We start from the raw sequence: 24,222 nt of genomic DNA, 5'->3' as shown, positions 1-24,222 counted from the left end.
GGGGGGCGGTAATTTACATAATTATATTCGCCTTGGGGCTCACGCCGGAATTAGCTGCAGCAGAGCTGGTTGCCTGAGCAAATGCTGGTGTGAGCCCCGGAATGGGGGTGCAGTGGGAGATCCAGCACATGTCACCTCTAAACCGCTCCGCGCAAGAGGAAGCAAAAATATGAAGACTGGCTCCTTTGTGGCGGAAGATGAATCTACTTCCAGAGCCAGAGGCCAGCTTGCTTGCCAGAGAACCCGTCTGAAGTCCAGCCCTCTGACACCTGTTGAATGCGGCCATTTACGGTCTCCGGATCAGGAGATCAAAGGATGCAACCTGATCGGCTCACTGTGAAGTTTATCAGGAAGGAATAAATGTTCAAGAACAGTCGACGCAGTTTTTTGAAGACAACGAAGGGGGAGTGTTACACTCAGTCTCAAAATTCACCACGACGCTACCAAGGTTCTAACCGCGTCCTGGGAAAGACAGACACCCACAGGTCCACGGAGCAGAACGGAAGGCGCCAGGACACGGAGCCACGCCATCTGTGAACACTGCACACGGAATAGTGAGTGGTAGTTTACCTGAATGGGGGGTAGGATGGGCCTTTCCATCAAGGTGCTAGGACAATTCCCTATCTCGTGATGGTGGGGGGTCGGGGGAGCAACACACATCAGGGACAGATCAGATCCCTACCTCACACCGTAGACCTCCCCCAAATCAGTGAAAATAATGTCTGAATATAGAGCACAAAACACTAATCGCCCTGGAAGAAAATAAAGGAAGAGATGTTTAGAACCTGGCAGGAGAGAAATAAAGCACAAAACCCAGAAACCACAAGGTTTAATGCCTTTATCATAATGAATTGCCAGAAAGAAGGATGGAAGACTAACTTCAGATCAGAAGAAGAATGTGGAACACATTTTACAGAGTCCCTGTCCATGCCAAAGAAACAGCTCCTACAAATCAATAAGGAAAAGATAATCAACTCAACAGAGGTATGGGCTCGGGACAACAGTAGGCAATTTACAGAAAAATACATACAAATGGTTAAATGGCCAAGAAGCCAGTCATTAGGGATGCACCAATCAAAATATGTTATAGTTTTTAAGCAAATCGCTTTAAGAAAAATGGAATCTGTTAATTGCCAGCTGCGGCAAGGGCACAGGAAAGCACATACCTTCACAGATGCCCAGCAGGGTTTGAACTACTGTGGCCTCTTTGGAGGAATTGGTCAGTATTGTTACCAGCTTCCAAGTGGATATACTCCGGGGCAAGGAACATATCCTACAGATGTGCCCGTGCACAAATGCACAGATATGACTGAACAAGGGGGTCACTGCCGCATGCCATGATTGTAATAGCACTTAAGCATTTAAGTATTTCTACCTATTCTACCTATTCGTAGAAGCAAATAGACAACAAGTACATGCCAAAAAAAAAAAAAAAAAAAAGGCAAAGCAAAGAGGTGTTGAGCAGGGTGTGGAGAGACTGGAACTCCCCAGCCACTGGCCCCTTACACAGGGCAGCCGCTGAACAGCACAGACTGATGGATCCTCCAAAATCCAACACAGAACTAACATGTGGTCCAGCAGTCCCCCTCCCAGGCACGTGCCCCAAAGTGAAGGCAGGGGCCCAGAGAGATGCTCGCACACCCAGGTTCTCAGCAGCAGCCAGAGGGGTAAGAGCCCCGGGGGCCACCAGCAGGTGCGTGGGCGAACAGAACGCGCGATGTCCATGCGGGGAGACAGGATTCGGCCACAAGAGGAATGAGGTTCTGCCACACGCTACGGCTCGGATGGACCGGAAACACCGGGCTAGATGAGATCAGCCACCGAAGGACAAACGCCGGACGAGTCCACGAAGAGGAGGCAGGGAGTACGGGCAGGTTCACGGCCACGGGAAAGCAGGAGGGGGCTGAGCGGGAGCTGCGGAGAGTGAAGACCGGGGCATGACGGCTCAGGGACACAGTTTCTGTTTCAGGCAATAAAAAAAAATTGTGGAAGTAGGGAAGCTTGGGTGGCTCAGTCAGCTAAGCGTCCCCCTTCAGCTCAGGGCATGATCCTGGGGTCCTGGGATCCAGCCCTGCTGTGGGGGGGCGTGGGGACCCTCTCAGCGGGGAGTCTGCTTCTCCCTCTGTCCCTCCCCTCTGCCTGCCATTCCCCCCTGCTAGTGCTCCCTCTCATTCTCTCTGTCAAATAAATTAATCAAATCTTAAAAAAAAAAAAAGAAGAAGAAGAAGAAGAAGAAGAAGGAACTGAGGTTCTTGGAAGAGAAGTGCACCCTGGAACCCACAGGGAGGCCGTCAGGGGCCCAGGGTGCATGCGCAGCTCCGCTGGCTCCTTCCAACCAGAGGAGCCTTACCAGATGCTCAGGGGGCGCAGGAGACCCCAAAAAGGCTAAAAACTACTTTCCTCCCTGAGCGAATCTTGCTTACCTTTAAGCACTGGAAAACAGAAATGAGGCAAACTGAAAGCGCTGAATTAAATACCAACCAATAAAGCAAATAAGAAAATACCCAGAAAGCACAGTACGCCCCACCCCTGCACTATGCCCCACGCCTGCACCAGGTTATCACCACGATAACCTCCCCCCTGGAGGGGGGGGGTCCACAGCAAGAGGGACCCCAAGCAAGAAGGACACAGTGGACATGACTCTGGGCACGAACTCCATCTGGACCTGAGGTTCCAGCACACATAGCCGCCGTGAGGGGGGCACTCCCCTGGCAGGCCAAGGGTGGGGCCTGTAGAGGGTTAACCAGCCCCACCAGGTGGGCAAGGCTGGCCTGGGAGCCGCACAGGAGCTGGGAGGGGCGGAATGGATGTGCACGAGGGCGCCGCGTGGCTGGGGGAGTGGGACACCCTTCCTCACCAGGGAAGGGTCAGCAGCCAGGTCTGCTCCCGGTTGGAGCTCTAGACAGGTTCAGGGCTACCAGGCACCCCTCGCGGACAAGCCAGCGCCAAACCCAGGCTCCCAACAGGTCTCAGCACTCCTGGCCCCACACTGGGGAAGACGTTCTCCAACTTGACTCTGACCGTGCCCTCCAGCACACTGAAAAGACAACCTGGACACCTAGGGCAGGACCCCTTGGGTGTCCCTCCCACTGAACCCGGTCTTGGGGGAAAAGCCTCCTGGTCCCTCCTCCTGGACACTGGCTCACTGAACCCCACAAGCCAGACCCCACGCCCCACTTTTGCAGATGACGAACCTGAGGCCAGGGGCTAGCAAACTGCTCCCCCGAGAAAGCAGAGACCAGATCGAAGCCACAGGCGGGACCTGGGGGCTCGGCTCCTGGCCAGACGGGCAGCTGTCTCAACAGGTCAGCGCTGGGACCCACGCTGTCCCCAGGACAGCCCCCCGGCAGGCCTAAGTATGTTGGCGAACCAGGGACACAGCGTCTTAAGCAACGGTCCAAGAGACGGCATAAGCCACAACTGTGCAGTGTCTCTTGGGGCTGCGGCAATACTGAACATGGAGCAAAGCCCACCTCCTGGCATCCCTCCTCCTGGAGGCCAGCACTGGCCCTCGGCTTGTCCCCAGCCTCGGCCCCCAGCTCTCAAGTCTCCGAACCCAGATGCAGATCTAAGGACAAATCTGTTTGCTCCTGGCCCAGCTTCCAACAGCTCCACCGTTGCAGACCCCACTCGGACAGCAGGGCCTGCAGCTCATGCCTGCAGAGCAGGCCCCAACCGAGGCCAATCCACGGGCGGGTGAGCGGATCAGCGAAATGCACTCTGACCGGACGACGAGTACTGCTCAGCACACAACGGAGCAGGGACATATGCTATAGCATGGATGAACCTCGAAAACACGGAGGCTCAGAGACACAAGTGACAGAAGTGACAGAAGCCACCAGACACCAATGGCCTATGTCTCATGTGACTCCATGTATAGAAATGTCCAGAACAGCAAACCCCATTGAGCCAGAAAGCGGGCTGCTGGCAGGGGAACGGGAAGCTCTTGTTCAATGGGTGTGGGGTTTTATTTTGGGGACACAGAAATGTCTGTCACTAGACTGAGTGGCGACACAGTACGGTGAAAGCACTCAACGCCGGCAAACTGTATCCTTTCGAAAGGTTCATTTTAGATTATGTGATTTTCACCTCAATTAAAAAAAAAAAAAAAATCAATTCAACACCTTTCACCTAGGATGGGCCTGACAACTCCAGCCTACATTTCCTATCCTGTTTCCTAGTCCTGACTTAATTCTTCCAGAAGCTTCCATTGCCTTCCGGAGCACATCACAACTCTGCATGGCGATCTGGCCCCTTTAAGTGGCAGAGACCACCCGGTCGTTGAGGCCAGGACTCTAGGACTGTGAGGGAGAGACCCCGGAACCTACTGCTCCCACAGCTGCACCAGCGCCTTCCATGTGCCTGTCTTCGCATCGACACAGAGCGCCCCGACAGCCTCCTCGGCCACCGCCATTCTGTCCCCACGCTTCATACGGAATCGGGGGCCAAAGAGTCACAGCAGCAAGGACAAGAGCTGACGGAGTGCCAGGCAGGCGTTAACTCACCGAGTGAGCCGTAGGAAGTACTATTAACCCATTTCGCAGAAGAGAAAACTGAAGCCCACAGGGTGAAAGCTTGGCCGGCCGAGCTCCTCCACGCAGCAAGCACCCCGGCTGACGTCAGGGGCTCTGTCCCCGCTGCTCATGACCTCAGGAGCCCCCACCAGGGTGGCAGCAATCAGTGAGTCAGGACACTGGACTAGATATCCAAGGTCACGTGCGGAAGAAAAATCCAGATTGTGTAAAAAGCACTTTTGGACCTCAAAGCACTGGACACGGAACAGCTAAGTCAGTCAGCCAAAGTAAAATAGCTCCTGAGTAGGGAAACCCAGGCTGGGCTGACCCCAGAGTCGCCATCCTCAGCCCAGGCTGTGGGGGCAAGCAGCTATGCTGAGTCCTCCTCACCTGACTGCACCCCTCACCCCCCACCCCTCCCGCCACAGCAGTGTGCAAATTCTGCTAAATGCCTGAGCGGTGATACAGTGCGGCTGAAATTAAATGGGTTCCAAATGCGACAGGATCTCCACAGCAAATGTGGGATCATAGGGGCTGACGGGGTAAATTCTTGGATTTGAACAGGGAGGGTTAAAAGCACGTGGGCCCCGCTTTGAGAAACGGTGTGGGGGGGAACCTCTCTCAGGGGACGCCACACAGCATTCAGTCCTGAACTCAGCACCCACCTGCTGGGCCCTTCCGGTGGGCATCTGCAGGAACCGCCCTCGGCCGGGGGGCTGGGGGGGGGGGTCCTGGACAGGTGGTCCCGTAGCAAGTGCTGTGGGGCCAGAGAGAGGGGAGAGGCCTGTGCCTGAGGAGCCGGGAAAGGCCATTCCCAGCACCGGGACCACTAAAACAAAGGCATTTCCGTGGGCTCACAGCTTTAAATTGCAACAGGAAGCAATCAGGAAAAATAATTAGCTACCAGCTTACTGGCTCCACTCCGGACCAAGGCGTAAATCTGACACAGAAATCAGGGGCACCCGCAAGCACCGTGGAAGCAGTTGTGCAGAAGGAATCCTCCTTCTCCTTCCATTTTAGGACTGGGTTGCCACATTGGCCCGTGCCGCTGACATGCTTCCTAATGTTAAAATAATCAGCTCTATTTTTGCCTCCTCCACGACTGAACTCCACAGATGGGATTCCTTCTCCTTAGGGCCTCGAACCACGAAACGACAGGCATTCGACTCCAGCAACGTCACCCCAAAAGGTACAGGAAATCCAAAACAGCAGCAAAGTGAAAAGCAACACAGCCCGCCGAGAAACCCCACCTTTAAAACAAACATCTTCCAAAAAAAAAAAAAAACCTTTTGCCTCCGTGATCCAGGCATTTCCGGAAAGAAAAGAAGCAGCGTTGGCCTGAACTACCCAGATACTGTTTTGTCGTCACCTTGTTTTGCTAGTATCAGACATGGCCGAGAAATGTAAACACACTCCCCAGGGAGATAAATTTGGGGTGAACCCGCCAGCATTCTGGAGGCTTGGACTGGGAGGCAAACGGACCTCGGCAAACTCTTCCCTCCAGCACCCCCCCCCAACCTCAATGAAGAGGCCGCAGCACTGGGAATGTGACCACAGCGCCTGGCCGGGACACCTCCCGGCAATGTCCCACACTGGAAATATTCAGGGAGACAGCTGTTTGCCTTAAAGAGGCCCAGACAAAGGGACCTGAGCCACCACCACCGTCACCACCAGCACCACCTCCAAAAATCTGCTCCCAGCAGCAGAACAGCAGCCCGGGGAGCCCAGGGCTCTGTGGCCCTGTCCGGTTTGGCCAGCCACACTCCAGAAAAACAAAACACTCACGTCCGAAGAGAATGATTTAGGTAGCAAGAGATTTGCTTCAAAACCACATGGCAATCTCCAAATTAAAAGAACATGTGTAGCGTTTCACAGCGCGCTTAGGTTTCCTGAGTCCTCCTGACCTCAACTCCACCCCTTGGGACACACCAAAAGTTGGAGAGGAAGGTCCCCAGCCCTCGATCTCGCGAAGGGTGTGCACAAGGGAGGGCACCAGCGCGCCTCTCGACCACGCCGGGCTCTGCGACCACGTCACCCCGCGCGGCGGCCCCACGAGGCCCCCCCTGGCGTGGACACCCGCCCGGTGCCACCGCGGGGTGCTGGGTGGGGGCGGGGGGCCCGGCGGCGAGACGGGTCCTCCGGGCACCTGGCAGGTGTCGGTCCGCTCGGAAGCCCACAGCCTCGCAGACGGCAGGGGCCGCGCAACAGGCCAGGCCGCCGGCGCCCGATCTGAGAACTTTCTCGGCAACTTAAATCAGTTCTCGGGGCTGGCAGGCCGGCCGCGCGGCCATCGGAAACGGGCTCGAGGGGCAGTCCCCGACGCAGGGCGGCGAGGCCTGTCTCCGGGCCGAAAGTCCCCGCTCTGCGCCGGCCCGCGGCCCGGGGTCCCCACGGTCCCCGCGCGGCCTCTCCCGGCCGGCCCCACGCGGCCGCACTCCGGAGCGCGCCCCGGGCCGCGGGCAGGTGAGGACCCGCCCGCGCCGCACCTGGCGGGGTCGGCGCCGCCCGCGCGCTCTCCTCGCCGGCCCGGGGCGCGGGACGGGGCCCGGCCTTCCCGGGAGGGGCCCGGGCGGGCGAGACAAAGGGCCCGCGCGCGGTCACCACCACCACCACCCCCCGGGACGGCGGCGGGCACCCGCGGCGCGCGCCCCAACTCGCCCCCAACTTGCAAAGTCGCTTCCGCGCGCCGCGCACTTGGCCGCCGGGCCATTGTCCCCGCGGCCGGCGCCCACCTACCCGCGGCGGGGGCCAGGCTGCAGCAGAGCGCGAGCAGCAGCAGCCGCGGCGGCGCCGCCTCCATGTTGTCCGGGGCCGGGCGGGCCCGCGCGCGCTCACTCGGGCTCCATGGCGCGGCGGCGGCGGCGGCGGCTCCTCGCGCGGCTCCCGGCGCCTGCCGCCTCCCCTCCTCGGGCGCCGCGGACCAGGACGGCGGGGGAGGAGGGAGGAGGCGCGGGAGCGGAAGCCGCGCCGCGTCTCCGCCCCCCGCGCCGCCGCGCCCTCCCGCGGGCGCCCCCCGGAGCCGGCCCGCGGCCCTCCCCGCGCCCCCGCCTCCCTGGGGGGCGCCCGCGGGAGGCGGGGGCGCGGGGTCCCAGCTGGCTTGACCGCCCGCGGGGGACGGGGGCTCCGGGGCCGATCGAGTCCCGGAAGCAGGTGTGTCACCTGTAGAGCGGCAAGGACCCGGCTTTTGCCGGCGGGGAAACTGAGGCACAGGGGGCGGGGCGTGGGAAGGGGGGCACACCGCGGGGCAATTCCTCGGTGGGAAGCCCGGAGCCAGGTGTGTGCACTTTCCCGCGACCGCAGCCACCCTGGCAGGGTCCCGTCGCCCGGGGCGGCCCCAAGACACCTGCTCTCACCGGTGAGGGCGCCCTGGAGGGCCGATGAGGGTGACCGCGAGCCGGTCAGGGGCAGGGACAGAAGCGGATGATGAGCAGAGGCGGGAGCTGCCCGGCTGACAGTGGGGGTGAGCATGGGGTTAATTTTTTTTTTAACTAAATATATACCTTCTATGCTAGTTAGAGTACACGAGCCCTGAGCAGTAGACACGCTGTTCTTCCAAATGCGCTTCTAGACCCGCTGAGGCAGAGAGCCCCTCGAGGATGTCAGACCTCACCTCTGGCTCATAAAGCAAGCATGGAACCGAGCACCCCCCCCCTTCCTCCCGGCTCTGGGCCAAACGGAGCAAGCAGCCCCGCTCTGAACCCTCAGGACCCAGGAGGACCCAGGACCCAGGAGCAAACCCTGGCTCTGCTGCTTCCTAGAACCCGGTGTGCTCTTGGGCAGATCTAACCTCTGGGGTAGTCTTTCCTCTCTTATAAAATAGGTATAGGGATGGCTGTCAGAGAGCCAGCTGTAACTCACACGAGCAAACCCATACTCCAGGATACGCACTTGACGCCCGCTTGGCTCTTCGTGTATTTGGGACAGCTTTACAAAGCCAGTGGTCAGGCAGAAAGTCTCTGTCCTCCTGGGGCTTATGTTCTAGAGAGGGAGAAAAAAGTCATAAAATAAAATACAAGAGACAGATTAAGACAGAAAAACAAAAACACCATGAACAGACTACAAGAGAGGCCACGAAAAACAGATGGTGTTAGGTGCAAAGTCTTGGGATATTGTGACTTAGGGAGGTGGGGACATGCTGGCCACAACTCAGGACCGGGCACGCTGTGGGGAGAGCAGTTCAAGCAGAGACAGCATCAAGGGAGAAGGCCTGGGCAGGGGCCCGCCTGGATGCCGGACTCCTGGGAGGAAGCCCAAAGGCCAAGGCCGCAGAGGCTGCGGGTCAGGGTGGAAGGGGGCAGTGCTGCAGTAGGAGAAGAGGATGGGCCTGGAAAACACGTCCAGAACTTATCACAAGAGCAACAGGAAACCATTATATGGGTTTAAGTAGCAAAACCTGTTTCCTTGCTGTTCCTCACGCAGGCCCCAGGCACGGGTCCAGGAGCCCGTCCTGCTGCCTCTCCTGGGGCCAGATGCAGACTCCCAGTGCTTGTAGCCTCTCCACTACCAACACCTCTCCACCCTGATGGGTCTCCCACTTCCTGCCATGACCCCCCTCACCCTCCTCTCCCAGCATCCAGAGTGAGCCTGTTGAAACAAGATAGATCACGTTCCCTCTTCTGCTCAAGAATCTACTATGACTCCCATCTCAGAAGAGAGCTGAAGGCCTTATGGCACCTACGGGCCTCATCTGGCCACATCTGTCCCTTTTTCACTCCGACTTCCTAATGCACTGTCCTTCCTCTTCCTCACCCTGCTCCAGCCACAGAGGTCCCCTTACTGGTCCTCAAACACACCAGACACACTCCTGCCCCAGGGCCTTTGCACTTGCTCTTCTCTCTGCTGGTACTTTTAACCCAGTTTTCCACCTGATTTATACCCTTGCCTCTTCGTCTCCTCATCCAGGCCTCCCCTGACTCTCTTTTGAAAATAGTAAACCGTACCCCCTCCCTCACCCAGCCTGGCAGATACTTCCTGCTCCTTTTTTTTTGTTGTTTTACTTTTCTCCTGGCTCTTACCAACATCTGACATACTGTTGACTCACTTTTCTGCCCTCCACTAGAATAGAATCTCTAGAGAACAGAGATTTTCATTTGTTTTGTTCTCTGTGTATCCCGAGTCTAGACCGGGAGACAGTTGGTGCTCAATAAATGTTTGTTGAATGACAAAATGAAGCAAAAAGCTCTGACTTATGTTCATAGAAGGAGCACTCTAGCTGCTGAGTGGGGACGGGACAGGAGAGAAGAGGCGATATGGGAGGCCGGTCAGCATCTGGGTCCCATGGCAGCAGCCAGGAGAGATGGTGGCTTGGGCGGACAGGGTTGGGGGGCAGGAGGCTCCCGAATGGCAAAAAGAACTGGGTTCAACATGCTTTAGGAAAAGCTCATGAGACTGGCTAAAGGCGCTGGGGAAGAGCCCCAGGGCCTCTGCTAAGAGGACGCCTCCAACAGCAGCTGGTCCGAAGTTCGAATCAAGCTTCTAGGTCTGAGAAGGAACAGAGGGGAATAGAGTACCCAGTTATACGAATGATTAAAAGGAAAATGAACCAGAGTAAAAAGGACACACAGACAGACATGGAGATTCTTGGTTCTCAAAGAGGGAGATGGAAAGCTTGACTCTCCAAATGGGAGAATTCTGTCAACACAGAAGACGCCGTGCTGGGGAGGGGATGGCGGGGCTGGGGCTGCGGGCGCGCCGCTCGGTTTCCTGTGCTGACCCTGAGATGCGGAAGGTGAGGAGCCAGCAGAGACCACCCCCAAGAAGGGAAGAACCGAGCCCCGGGTCTCAAAGCATCAGAGCAAGATCCTAGGTTGCCTGACTCCTATCAGAACTTCAGAAAAGTCATTTGCAGAGAACACAGGAGAATGAATCCCTACAGAATGTGATTCTGTAGGATTCCATCGTCACGAGGGCAGTAATTTTTAGACGCCTCGCTCACGTAAGAAGCAACCGGAGAACGTGCTAAGCTCCCACTTCCCCCGAAGACTGCCTGTCACAGCTCGCCACCCCGCCGACCTTTCCTCAGGCCTCCCGCGTGGAAGCGTTGGCTCTCAGTTCGTCCCTCAGATGCAAGTTCCGTCCCGGTGAGGTAACGGGCTTGGCACCTGTTGGATCTCATCGTTTCCGGGGACAGGGGCTCAACTGGGGTCCATGTAGGGCCCATCAGAGGATGATATCTCAGCCCCGGGACACTTGGGGGAAAGTGCCTTTTAGGTTTTCCTCCCAAGCTCTGACTCTAGGGAGAGTTATTCTGGGCACGAGCGCCCTCCTGACTGGTGGGCCTGGCCACTGTGATCAGAGGCATGCCCTGGGGTCCCAGTGTTCCCGGGCTTTCCCGGCCACAGTCATCCTCCCGAGGGCCGCTCGCTAGAGTTGCGCGGCAGGCATGTCGCTGAACCCCAACAGCCTCTCCCCTGCACCGCTGACTCCCAGCTACCTGCGCCGGGGCAGACGAGGGATGGTGGCCACTGCTGAGTGGGGGTGGGCAGTGGAAGGCTTAGGTGGCAGCGGGCATGATGGCATGGAAACAGCTGAACTTCACCTCTCTGAGGCTCTGTACCACATTCGCACAATGGGATTGGTGCTGTCTGATCGACTTATCTGCCGGTGCTGGCGTGAACCTCGAGTAAGAGGAGACACGGAGAAAATGCGATTTAGGCTTAAAAACCCAGCCCAGATGTGGATTGTGATCAACATGGGCCTCAGACAGGGCAGGACAGTGGACGTGGACAGTGGACCCACTCAGTGTCACCTCCCCACCTTGCCTGCTCCCTCGGATAGTTGTCACCAGCCCTGACCTTCTGCAGCCCTGAGCTCCAGCCCTCCTGATGGCTCGGCAGCCGTGTGAGCTGCGTCCTTGGGGACCGTGTTCTCGAACGAGGGGCACCGGGTTCTGGTCGTCCATCTCGTTTTCTTTTTACTGCAGATTAAGAAGCTGTTGTTCGGTTTTGTTTTCCTTTTAAGGCACTTTAAAGATACCTGTAGTGGGTTGAATGGTGGCTCTCCCCTTCGCCCCAAAAAAAGACATATCCCACATCCTGATCCCAGGAGCCTGGGCACGTTCGCTTACGTGCACAAAAGGTCTTCGCAGGTATCGTTAAGGATCACAAAATGAGGAGATCATTCTGGGATTATCTGGGCGGACCCTAAGCCCAGTGACAGTCATCCTTATGCCAGAAAGACAGAGGGTGACTTGAGACAGAAGAAGAGGAGAAAGAGAAGGAGCAGCCTGTGTGACCACAGAGGCACAGAGGCAGAGGTGGGAGGGATGCGGCCACCAGCCCAGGAGCACCTGGAGCCCCCAGAAGGCAGAAGAGGCAGAAACGATCCTCCCCCAGAGCCTCAGAAGGGAACGCAGCCTGCTAACACCTGCGTCTCAGACTTCTGGCCTCCAGGGTGCGAGACAATACATTTCTGCTGTTTTAAGACCTCCAGCCTATGGTTTGCTACAGCAGACACAGGCCAGTAGTACGGATCCTAATTTTCTCAAACCCATTTTACAGGGAAGGGAACTGAGGTCAGAAAGGTAAGGGTTTGTCCAGGGTACCGTCCCCGAACTGTCTTCAGACCATCAGGGTAAGGTCAAGGAGTTGCAACAGAGATGCCTGTAAAGCCTAAGCTGCTTGCTGTCTGCTCGCTTACAGACACATTTCCCACCCGTGCTCTGGGGAGTCATATGGTAATGCCTGTTCTGGAAAAATAAAGCCACGTTAAGAGGATCAAGGGATACGAAAGGCAACATCCGTTGGCAACATCTGTGGACTAGAGAAGGGAGGGAGTGAGCCTTGCAGCCAGCGGGGAAGGCCAGTGCAAAGGCCCAGAGGGACAGTGAGGGGCCAGCCAAGCAGGGAGAGCCAAGGTCAGAGAGGAGTGGGCCAGCTCTGCGGGGTCTTGGAGGCCTTCACCTCTCTGAGGGAGAGGGCTCCCCAGAGGGCCAGGAGCAGAGGGAGCATAGGATCTGATTTCTGTGTTATGTTCTGGAATCTCTCCGCTACTGTGTGGGAAATAGGCAGCAGGGGCAGGAGAGCAAGTGGAGGGGCCCCTGCAGGGATCCGAGTTCAAGGTGGTGGGGACTAGGATGGCAGCAGCGGAGACAGTGAGAAGTTGTTGGATTCTGGGTCTCTCTGGGGGGGAGAGAGGACATGCAGAGCAATATCAGGGCTGAAAGCAGGAGTCAAGGATGCTGTCAAAGCATTTGGCCCGAGCCCCTGGAAGGCTGGGCTGCCATTCATTGAGATGGTGTTGCTGAATGAAAGGCAGGAGACAGGAGGCTCAGGGTGTGTGGCCGTGAACTCTAGCTATTGACTTCCCGGAGGAGGAGTGGAAGGGAGGGGTCTGGGATTCAGGGAGGGGGGCCGGGGTGGGCATAGCAACGCGGGAACTGTCAGTGTTAAGGCCAGGATCCTGGAGAAGCATCCAAGCCGAAAAGGGTCCAAGATGGTTCCTGGGGGCCTCCAAGCTCAGAGGTGTGGGGACCAGGACAGAGGGGCTCCCAGAAGCCAGGGGAGAAAGTGAGTGGAGGGCCGGGGCCAAGTCTGGTTGCTGCCCGGATGAGCAGCCTGGGGCTGGAGACTCGCACCCCGGACTCAGCAGCTGGGTGGTTGTCTGTGACCTTGAGGAGCCATTCGGAAACGCACAGCGGCTCACGTGCACCTGGCTCTTCCCCAGCACCAGGCATGCAGCGCACAGTTAGTTGAACACAGAGGACTCCCCGGTGGGGGCAGAAAGCACCTGGGCCCGAGCACCTCTGTGGAAACTGAGGCAGCTGCCACACCTCTCTGGTCACTCTCAGGGGCAGTAAGGTCCTTGGGTCATTTCTGGTCCCCAAAACAGCATTGGTTAGCAGCTGCAATCCAGTGGTGGCTTAAGGATCAAAACTAAAGTTTATTTGGGATGCCTGGGTGGCTCAGTTGGTTAAGCAGCTGCCTTCGGCTCAGGTCATGATCCCAGCGTCCTGGGATCGAGTCCCACATCGGGCTCCTTGCTCCGCAGGGAGCCTGCTTCTCCCTCTGACTCTGCCTTCCACTCTGTCTGCCTGTGCTCGCTCTCACTCTCTCTCTCTTACAAATAAATAAATAAAATCTTAAAAAAAAAAAAAAAAAAAGAGTCTGCCTTCGGCTGAGGTGGTGATCTCAGGGTCCTGGGATCGAGCCCTGGATCCCACTCCGCACTTCACTAGGATTCTGCTTTCCCCTCTCCCTCCTGCTCATGTGCTCACACTCTCTCTCAAATAAGTAACCTTAAAAAAAAAAAAAATTAAAGTTTATTCAAAGTCATTTCTTCTCCCTTCCTCCAGCTGGACTGGGCTGGGGGCAGGGGAGCCCCAGCATGAGAGGGCCAGCTGGCCTCTGCTCTCCTTCTCAAGGCTGGAGCAGGGGAGGGAGGGACACGGGGGAGGGCAGGGCGGGGGTGGGAGTGGGGGGAGGGGGAAGCGAGGGACCCGCAGGCTTCCCTGTGACCCAGCTGGGCACCTGTAGGTTTGGGGATTCCAAATGTCGATTCTTTCCCTCTTGGGGTCTTTGTGGACACCTTGGCTATTTCTCAGATGCTGTCTGACCCCTGGACACATGACTGCCCAGTTCCGTGGCTGGCCAGGCAGGTACAGCTGCCTTGACCTTTAATTCATCAGGCACAGAGCAAGACCATGAGGACCCGGGGCAAAAGCACAAAGCAGGTCCGGCACTGTGCCTGCCACCTAAAGGTTGAAAATCCCTCTTGAACACATTGATGTTGGATTTTTTTTTTTAAGATTATTTATTTATTTGACAGACAGAGATCACAGGTAGGCAGAGAGGCAGGCAGAAAGAGAGGAGGAAGCAGGCTCCCTGCTGAGCAGACAGCCCGATGTGGGGCTCGATCCCAAGACCCCGGGATCATGACCTGAGCCAAAGGCAGAGGCTTTAACCCACTGAGCCACCCAGGCGCCCTGATTTTATTTTTTTTAAAATAGAGGGATTTTCCTAAATAAAAAGAGACAAAAAAGATATCCCGGCTGGTATATCCTGCTTAAAAAAATAATTTTGATGATATTAAAAATTATGAGCATCTTTTAAAGATTTTATTTACTTAATTGAGAGACAGGGTGAGCAAGAGAGAGAGAGGGTGCACGAGCAGGGGGAGGGGCAGAAGGAGAAGCAGACTCCCCGCTGAGCGGGCAGCCCTATGTGAACGGAACCAAGAGTGGGACGCATGACCAACGGAGCCACCCAGGCACCCCCTAAACATTTTTTTAGTTGTGACAAACTGTGTTTGTAGGAGAATTTTCCTAGGAGATCTCTTCCAAACTATTCAGTGGAGAAACACCCTATGTCCTCGATATTTATATTTTCAGCAAATGTGGCAACAAAACCTTAGCAAATTTAGAATCTGGGCGGTGAGATTCTGGGTGGTCACTGAAAAAAGAAGTTATAAATGAAACTATGGAACACGGAATGTTCTGTCCCCCCGGACATCAGTTCTGTCCTTCCTAACATCAGGAAGCCAGTGCCGCGTAGAATAGCGTAGAATCGTCTGGATTCTCGGGAGTTCTGCGTTGGAATCTGGTAGCAAGAATCAGGTGAGCTCACCTGACCTCTGCCCCAGGTGACATCGGCAGGTGGGAGCGTGGGTCCGAGGGAGCCCAGCGCACAGCCCGGACTCCGAGCTCTGTGTTGCTGGAGCAGGGATCCAGGGTCCCAGGTGGGGTGGGGCACTCCTCCTGCCAGGCTAATCCCCTTCCTTTCTCAGACCACCTCTCCTTCCCCAGGAACTCAGCTCCCGCCAGGACCCCTCCTGATGCTGCCCCTCTCCCAGCTCCACCCGCTCAGCTTCAACCCAAAGCCCTGGCTCTCTGGGTCTAGTGGCTGTCCTTCTGTCGGTGTGATGGTCACTGGGTGAGGCCAACGAGCGCGCTCAGACAGGGATGGGGGAGGGGCAAAAAGAAAGTAGGTTCTGCAGAAGCTCCGCGTGGGGGAGGCCCCCATCAGCCATCACTGAGGGTGAACCGGGTGAACTTTGCCCTCACTGAGGGTCAGCTGGGACAGGCAGCCCTGGAGAGGCTGGGTGTCCCTGGTAGGAGACAGGGTGTGTGCTTGGAATGCTGACTCTCAGATCTGAGGCCAGGCGCAGCTGATTTCTGGGGTGCGGAGGGGAAGGGGGTCTATAGGTAGGCAGGCTGTAGGGGCAGGGACCCAGACAGGGGATCCCCCTGATGAGGGCTTTGCATTGCTGGAATACTGTGCATTGTCCCCTCGGGCGCTCCAGGAACCCAGTCAGGGCCTCAGCCCCGTCCTTCCTGGAGGACACACTCCCTCCCAGTAGAATCCTGGGATGTGGACCCCTGGGAGCCGTGACAAGAGAAGTCATGGAAGGCACTCAGGGCAGGAGGCTTGGCCTGGACCAGGTGGAGGAGGGCGTGAGTCTCGGGCTGAGGGCACACCCAGGGGGTCTTGTGTGTCCCTACTAGTCCCAGAAAGTCCCCTCCGTCCCCTTGCTGAGGTCTCAGAACAGCAGCCCCTAGGCTCTGGTCGGAGTGGCCTCAGCAGGTCAGCAGGAGAGCCGGGCCTGGCACTGCTGGAGCGTCGGGGTGGCCAGGAGGAGGAACCCTCACGAAGCTGGTGAGGGAGACCCTGGGCTTGACTGCTCCTCCCTGAGCCTTGGCCCTCAGCCCTTCTCGGGTGCAGGAGGTGAAGCTGAGAGCCTGAGTTTGGGGATACCTGGCCATGGGGGACGTGCCTCCCGCCAGTGTCCTCTCCCAGGCCAGGATCACATGCCCTTCCTGTTTTCCTGTGATTCTCTGACCAAAGATCACAGCGGGCAGTGGACAAGGGCACTGAGCGCCTTTGATGGGCGGCCCCTGGCTTTCAGTCAACAAAACTCTGCAGACTTTGTATGGTCCTATTTTGTCCCTGCGAGGAGGAAGCGGACCTCAAGCCTTCTCCATGATCTCCCTGTGCCAGAGGCTGCAGGGCGAGCTATCCAGGAGCCCCGTGGAGCAAGGAAGGTCTCACTTATTTATGCCCATTTTGCAGAGGGGGAAACTGAGGCCAGGGCCAAGGTGGGTGACTTGACTGAGGTTCCTCAGTGACCAAGGGATGGGGCTGCAGACTCCGTTATTTCTCCTCTCCACAAGGCTCTGCGTCCTTTCTGCAGAGAAGCAGCCGGGGCCAGGGAGGGCTGACCAAGGAATCCCGGGGCTCTGGGCGCTCCGGGTCCCCTGGCCTGCAGTCAGCCATGCGGCCAGGCGGGGGCAGCAGCCTCCTGCCCGGCCTGGCTCTTCCGGACGCTGGGGGAACCAGCGGAACCGCTCTTGCGAAGGCGGATCCCCTCCCCCACCCCCGCCGAAGAAACCACAGCACACCAGATGCTGTCATGATAAGAGAAAAGAACGCGGGCTCGCTGATCGGTGGACACTGATGGAATGCCTGCTTGGGCAAGCTGTTGAACCCCCTTCCCTGGGGTCCTCAGTTTTCTAGCCTGTGCTAATGGAGGTAATCCTATCCGCTGGCTGGGCTGTGTTGGGGACTGAGATCACCAGGTAGCCAGACCTGGAAAAGTCTTGCCTGAAAGCCTAAGGTTCCCATTAGTTACTAAAGGGGTGTGGCAGAAAGAATGCTCCAGAAAAAAAAAGAGAGAGAGACAGAGAGAGAGCAGAGGAGGAAAACAACCACCACCACCACCACCAACAACAACAACACACATAAAATGCTACCTGTTGGCTGGGCTTCCAGCATGTGCTGGGAGGAGGGGTCCTGGACACCTAGGCTGGATGGAGTCTCCTAACACCTGGGTAGGTGCCGTTCAGGACAGAGCCACTCCAAGTCTCCCTGGTCTGCCCATAACCTTCACAAGCAGGGCACCTTGTTCCTCAGCCCACACTGGGGACCGACACATCTGGAGACCTATAACAGCCACTGAGCCTCCGTATCACCACCCCCCCAGGTGGACTCTGGTATCTCCATCTTGTGATAAGACAACAGGCTCAGAGAGGCTGAGCACCCCGTCTGGAGCCCAGCCAGCCTTACCAAGGATCCCAGGAGAGGGGATTTATGGGGGTGGGGCAGTGCCTCCCAAGTCCCGCAACTTTCACTAAAGGCTGTTCAAGTGACCTCTGCAGGGCCAGGGAGGTTGATGTCCTTCCAAATCCCCTCAACCAAGGTGAGCAGCTGCCACCGACACTTTGAGGGTTGTCCTTCCTCATGCCTGCCCTGGGCACGTTTGCCAGATGTCTGAGGAAAAACTCTAGGCAGCTCCACTGTTAGCCTGCCCTGCCCCCTCCCTGCTGGCTCAGGACCCTCAGCCAAGGGCAAGACAATGGGCAGGTGGGGGAGGGATGCAGTTGGGATTCCCCCCCAATCCCTTTGTAGCCCCAGTAGACTGAGGAACATGCAAATGGCCTGGGGCAGCCCTGTGATCATTACAGTAAGGCTAGTGTCCATGAGGCTAAAAGTCAGAGAGAGAGGAGCCCAGTTTCGGGGCCAGACCTATGGTTTCCATTAGGTTAATGGGATTTATTCTGTATTCTGCTTATAGAATTCATTCATGCTCACTGCAGATGGGAAGGGATAAAGAGGATAACAAAAATCCTACAGAGTCTTCAGACAGAGCTCTCAGCACTGTTACCGTTGTTCTTTATTTCCTTCCAGTCTTTTTGTTTCTAAGCATATATGTGGAGATGACTTTTTTTTTTATAGATTTTTATTAATGTATTTGAGAGAGAGAGAGAGAGAGAAAACTTGGTGGGGGGGTCCAGAGGGAGAAGCAGACTCCCTGCTGAGCAAGGAGCCCAATGCAGGACTCGATCCTGGGATCCCAGGATCACGACCCGAGCCAAAGTCTGTCGCCCAACCAACCAAGCCATCCCGGTACCTCAGAGATGACTTTTTTTTTTTCTTTTTAAGTTCATTTTTACATGATCTCTACACCCAACACGGGGTTCCAACTTAAGAGTCACAGGCTCATCCGACTGAGCCAGCCTGGTGTCCCTGCGATGACATTTTTACTGCAAAATTGTGGTCAGAAGCTTCTGTTTCTGGCAGAATGACAGGCTGTATCCAGAGGGCACCTCTTGATACAGAACATGTAAAAATACTGAAACGATATTAATTTTTAAAAGCTTTTTTTAAGGCATGGTGGAGTTGGTAGGACAGTAGGGGACATCTTCCCAGCCAGACGTAAAAAGAAAGCCATATTCATATTTTTGAGACAATGGGCAAGTTGAGCCCTGATTATAGCAGGAATGTAAACACTGATGATACTAGGGAATTATTATTCAAAATTTTTGGTATGTGAATACAGATATCGCAGCTCTATTTTTTAAAGAGCTGTCATTGTTTGGAGACTCGTACCCAAGTATTCAGATGAAAGAACCTAGTGTCTAGAATTTGCTTCAAAACCATACGGAGAAGGGCGCCTGGGTGGCTCAGTGGGTTAAGCCTCTGCCTTTGGCTCAGGTCATGATCTCAGGGTCCTGGGATCAAGCCCCACATCAGGCTTTCTGCTCAGCAGGGAGCCTGCTTCTGCTTCTCTCTCTGCCTGCCTCTCTGCCTACTACTGATCTCTGCCTGTCAAATAAAGAAATAAAATCTTTTAAAAATAAATAAATAAATAAAGCAGTCCCCATCGGTACTGCTCCACAGAGCCTGACAAAGCAAAAGAAACTCAGGAGCAAATGCGTTTCAGACCAAACCCACAGAGGCTTCCCGCCAATGAAGCAAAGGAGTGCACGGAGCACGTTGGGAAATGAGCCACCATGAGCAAGCGCCAGCAAGAAGAGCAAACTGTGATCCAGAGCTGTGAGGGCTGCAGACCCTCAAGTTCCAGAGGAATTTTGATCGCGAACCATAAAAAAAAAAAATCCTCTTCGATTGTTTGAAAAAATAAAATGGGGGGTGCCTGGGTGGCTCAGTTAGTTAAGCATCTGTCTCTTGATTTCGGCTCATGTCATGATCTCAGGGTCGTGAGATGGAGCCTCACGTAGGGCTCTGTGCTGAGGGGGAGCCTGCTTCAGATTCTCTCTCTCCCTCTGCCCCTCCCCCTGCTCCTGTGCTCTTGTCTCTCAATAAATAAATAAAATCTTAAAAAAAAAGAAAACAGGATATTGAAAGTATGACAAAGAAGCAAGAAACCATCATATTTTCAGAGAAATTACAGAAAAGGACTAAATAAGGACTAGGATTCAATATTTAATCTTTAATTAATATTAACATTTAATATTAAAAGGACTAGGATTCCAGAAATAAAAATGATTATTGCAGCTGGGAACCGAGGGGCCAGGTTAAGGATGTGACAGGAGTGGTGAGTGATGTGGAGGCAGATGGGAGAGATTGCCTGGAGTGAAGTCAGAGAGACAAACAGGTAAAAAGGAAGTTAGCTCCATGTTTCTGGTGGGAACGTGCAATGGTGTGTTCTATGCTGTTTCTACCGGAAAACACTCTGGAAGATCCTCCAGAGGTTATACCCAGCACTACCACGTTCCCAGGCATCTACTCAAGAGAAATGAAGGGAAAAATCTACATGAAATCGTGCACATGAAATTTTGCAGCGGGGTTATTCCTGATAGCCCCAAAGTAGAAGCAACCCAAATGATTAGGTATCGATATTGTATCTATAAATCCAGAATGCTATTTATCAATACAAGGGGATATTATTTGGCAGAAAACAGGGAGGAATCTCGAAACTGTTATGCTGAAGGAAAGAAGGCAGGCACAAAAGACCACATGTTGCATGATTCCGTTTATTTGAAACAGCCGGGAGAGGCAAATCCGCAGACACAAAGCAGGTTAAAGGTTGCCAAGAGTGGGGGGATGGGAGGATGGAGAGCGGCTGCTGATGGCCGTGGGGTTTCTTCTCAGGGTGATGAAATGTTCTAGCGTCAGTTGAAGGGATGGTTGCACAACCCTGTGAACGTATGAAAAACTATCGTATTCTTTGCTTGAAATAGGTGACCTGTGTTGTATGTGAATTACAGCTCAACAAAGATTTTTGCAAACGAGAGGAAGGGACACAGGGCTGGTGGGCAGGTAAGAAGACCTCACAGAGCACCAGCCTGAAGAAGGAAAAGCCACAGAGGGGCAGAGGCTCTACTCATTGGGCTAATGGTTCAGAGTTTGCAAAAGTTTAAAGGAGTGATCACGGACCCGAAGTCCTCAGAGTCAGAAAACCCAGGGAATCCCAAGCAGGAATTTTATTTCTTTTCTTTTATTTTTTCAGATTTTATTTACTTATTTGTCAGAGGGGGGGGGAGGGAGAGCACATGCAGGGGGAGAAGCAGGCACAAGGAGAAGGAGGTTCCCCACTGGGCAAGGAGCCTGAAGTGGGGCTTGATCTCAGAGCCCTAGGATCATGGCCTGAGCTGAAGGCAGACACTTAACCGACTGAGCCACCCAGGCGTCCTTATTTTATTATTTTTATATTATTTATATATTTTATATAATTTTATTAAAATATTTTATATTTATATTTTTATATATTATTTTTTAATAATAAATGTGTTCCCTACATGTTTATTTTTAGATGTTATTAATTTATGATTGGTTTATGTGAGAGAGAATGAGAGAGCATGAGCGGGGAGAGAAGCAGATGGGGAAGCAGTCTCCCCGCTGAGGAGGGAGCCTAATGCAGGGCTCGATCCCAGGACCCCAGGATCATGACCTGAACCAACGGCAGATGCTTAACTGACTGAGCCACCAGGTGCCCAGCAAACAGGATTTTTTTTAAAAAGAAAGGAAAAGAAAAAAAGAAATCCACACCTAGACACATTCAGGCCCAGTCAAGAGACAGAAATCACATAGTCATTGAACAAGGAAAGTTTATGCTAAAGAAAAAATAACGGGGAGGGGAGTGAGGGGGTTGGGGGAGCAAGAGGTTCCAAAGAACACAGGAGCAGCAGATACAAGGACTGAGACAAAGGGCCCAGCAAAGATGGTCCCCAGGCAGAGACCAGGCAGAGATCCAGCCCTCCTCACCCAAGAGGGCAGAAGATGCTGGAGAGGTCACCGAGGTGTGGTGCCAGCAGCACTTCCTGGAAACCCACCCTCGAGTGCCAGGGAAGCCTATCGTGGCAAGGTGTCCGGCTGGTGGCCCTCCTGGAGGAAGCTGCCCAGGAGAGCGGGGCAGGAACACACAGAAGCAGGACAAGCAATGGGTCCTCTGCCCCCTGCCCAACAGCGAGACCTCAGGACAGAAGAAAGAGCTCCCAAAGGTGGCCAGAGGGAAGGGAGAATGCACATGGGCCAGTGCCCACCAGCCCGGCAGTGGGGTGGGGGGCAGCATCGGGGGAGGGCCTCAGAGCGGAAACACCTGCACGGTGCATCCCAGACCCAGCACAACCAACTTAGAGCTTGGAGGCAAGGAAAACCGTTTTCAGACATTACGAAGAGAGTTCGCCAGTGCACCCTCAGAAAAGACGGTGCTTAAACACGTTCTTAGGGGAAAGGGAGGCAACAAAAGTGGGAAACATTTGGTTAAAACAAAATAAATGTATGCAGTAGTGGTAACGTCCGCTGTGTGTGTGGGAGAAACCGTAGGACAGCGTTGTGGGTTTCTTCGTTTTTCTCACTTGTGTAGATGAGTGTGGACCCACGGGTATCGGGTTTATTCTTTGGGTCCTAATCACATACTGCCCTTCTTTATTTTGTGAGCCCAGCTGTTGCAGTGCTGGTCATGGGAGCTCTGTACTTGGCTCCTGTCCCTGTAACGAACGTGAGCCCCCCCCCCCCCCGTGCTTCCCTAATGTCTGGCCCCATAAACATTCTGGGACCATCTTCAATTTTCCCTGCCCCAGAGCTAAAATCATCGGTTCTCCCAGGAGTCCTGGCTCCTTGGATGAGAGAACAGTATTTAGAAACCAAGATCTGAGTACTAAGTCTGTTTCATCTTATTTTTTATTTTAATTTTTAAATTTATTTACTTATTTATTTATATAGAGAGAAGATGCACACCTGCAGGGTGGGAAGGGGCAGAGAGAGAATCCCAAGCAGACTCCACGCCCAGCATGGAGCCCGACAGGGGGCTGGATCTCATGACCTTGAGATCGTGACCTGAGTCAAAATCAGGAGTCAGATGCTTAACCAGCTGAACCACCTAGGCGCCCCTGTATTTTAATTATTTATTTTTTTAAAGATTATTTATTTATTTATTTGACAGACAGAGACCACAAGCAGGCAGAGAGGGAGGCAGAGAGAGACGGAGAAGCAGGCTCCCTGCCGAGCAGAGAGCCCGATGCAGGACTCTATCCCAGGACCCTGGGATCATGACCCGAGCAGAAGGCAGAGGCTTTAACCCACTGAGCCACTCACTGAGCCTGATTTTAAAATTTTTCTACCTTGGGCTTTCTATTTAATCATATTGCTACCAAAGAGAGAGAGTTTTACTCTTTCTTTTCCAATATGTCTGTGTATTACTTCCTAAGCATCTGCCTTCGGCTCAGGTCATGATCCCAAGTATCCGGGATCAAGTCCTCCCTTCATTGGACTCCCTGCTCAGTGAGGAGCCTGCTTCTCCCTCTGCCTGCCGCTCCCCCTACTTGTGCGCTCTCTCTCTCTCTCCCTCTCTCTCTCTGACAAATAAATAAAATCTTTAAAAAAAAGTCTGATACCTAACCGACTGAGCCACCCAGGCATCCCCAGATTTCCGTAGTTCTGCCTGTTCTTTTTCCGTTCCAGGAGCCCCTGTGGGATGTCACCTCACATCTAATCCTGTCTTCATAGGCTTATCTGGGCTGGAACAGTCTCTCAGACTGTCCTTGCTTTGGCTCACCTGGACAGTTTCCAGGAGCACTGGTCACAAGTCTGTACATAGAATATCTCGCCTTTGTAGTCTTTCCCCTCATGATTAGACAGGGTTTAGGGGCTTGGAGGAGGAAGGCCACAGAGGTTCATCACATCACACGAAGGAAACGTCAACATGACTGGCTTACCACCGTTCATGATGACCTTGACAGCCTGAGGTGTGTGTGAGATTTCCTCATGGCAAAGTTACTCACTCCGTTTCCACACGGTGCTTTTTGGAAGGAAATCCCTCGGGGCAGCCCACAGAGAAGGAAGGACGAGGTTCTCCACCTCCCCAACGGTGGGCTATCTGTATAAGTTATTTAGAATTCTTTGGGGCGCCTGGGTGGCTCAGTGGGTTAAGCCTCTGCCTTCAGCTCCGGTCATGATCTCAGGGTCCTGGGATCGAGCCCCATATTAGGCTCTCTGCTCAGCGGGAAACCTACCCACCCCCACCGCCTGCCTCTCTGCCTACTTGTGATCTCTGTCCGTCAATAAATAAATAAATAATCTTAATTAAAAAAAAAAAAAGAATTCTTCTGCATAGGACACTGAACTCCCCACCCCCCATGGCCCGCTCCTATGTACCTACCAGACATTTATTTATATCACTCATGGGTATTTATTTTATACTTAGGGCTTAGTTCAATACTATTTTATTTGTTTTCTTGCTCAAATTTCTTCAGCTGCAGTCACTGGAAACCCCTTCAGTGGGCTCCTGTGCTCCTTTGACAAACACCCTCCATTAGGGGCACTGTATAATTATTTGTATTCTTTTTTTATTTTTATAAAGATTTTATTTATTAATTTGACAGACAGAGATCACAAGTAGGCAGAGAGGCAGGCAGAGAGAGAGGGAGAAGCAGGCTCCCCGCTGAGCAGAGAGCCCGATGCGGGGCTCGATCCCAGGACCCTGGGATCATGACCTGAGCCAAAGGCAGAGGCTTTAACCCACTGAGCCACCC

The 24,222-nt window shown here is 54.4% G+C and overlaps 1 protein-coding gene across 1 annotated transcript in view; it reads right to left on the bottom strand.

The window, feature by feature from the left end:
* LRP5 (LDL receptor related protein 5) overlaps positions 1 to 7,501 on the bottom strand; it is a 97,786-nt gene extending 90,285 nt beyond the window's left edge. Inside the window, exon 1 of the mRNA XM_082748739.1 lies at positions 7,251 to 7,501. Within this exon, the coding sequence (XP_082604865.1) occupies positions 7,251 to 7,314 (64 nt within the window). The 5' untranslated portion in view covers positions 7,315 to 7,501. The remainder of the gene's footprint in view (positions 1 to 7,250) is intronic.
* Positions 7,502 to 24,222: the final 16,721 nt, after the last annotated feature.

This window comes from Mustela nivalis (assembly GCF_964662115.1).
Source record: "Mustela nivalis genome assembly, chromosome: 9".
NCBI classification, from domain to species: Eukaryota; Metazoa; Chordata; class Mammalia; order Carnivora; family Mustelidae; genus Mustela; species Mustela nivalis.
Note: the sequence above shows the minus strand (reverse complement) of the source record. Positions and strands in the feature narration are given on the sequence as shown.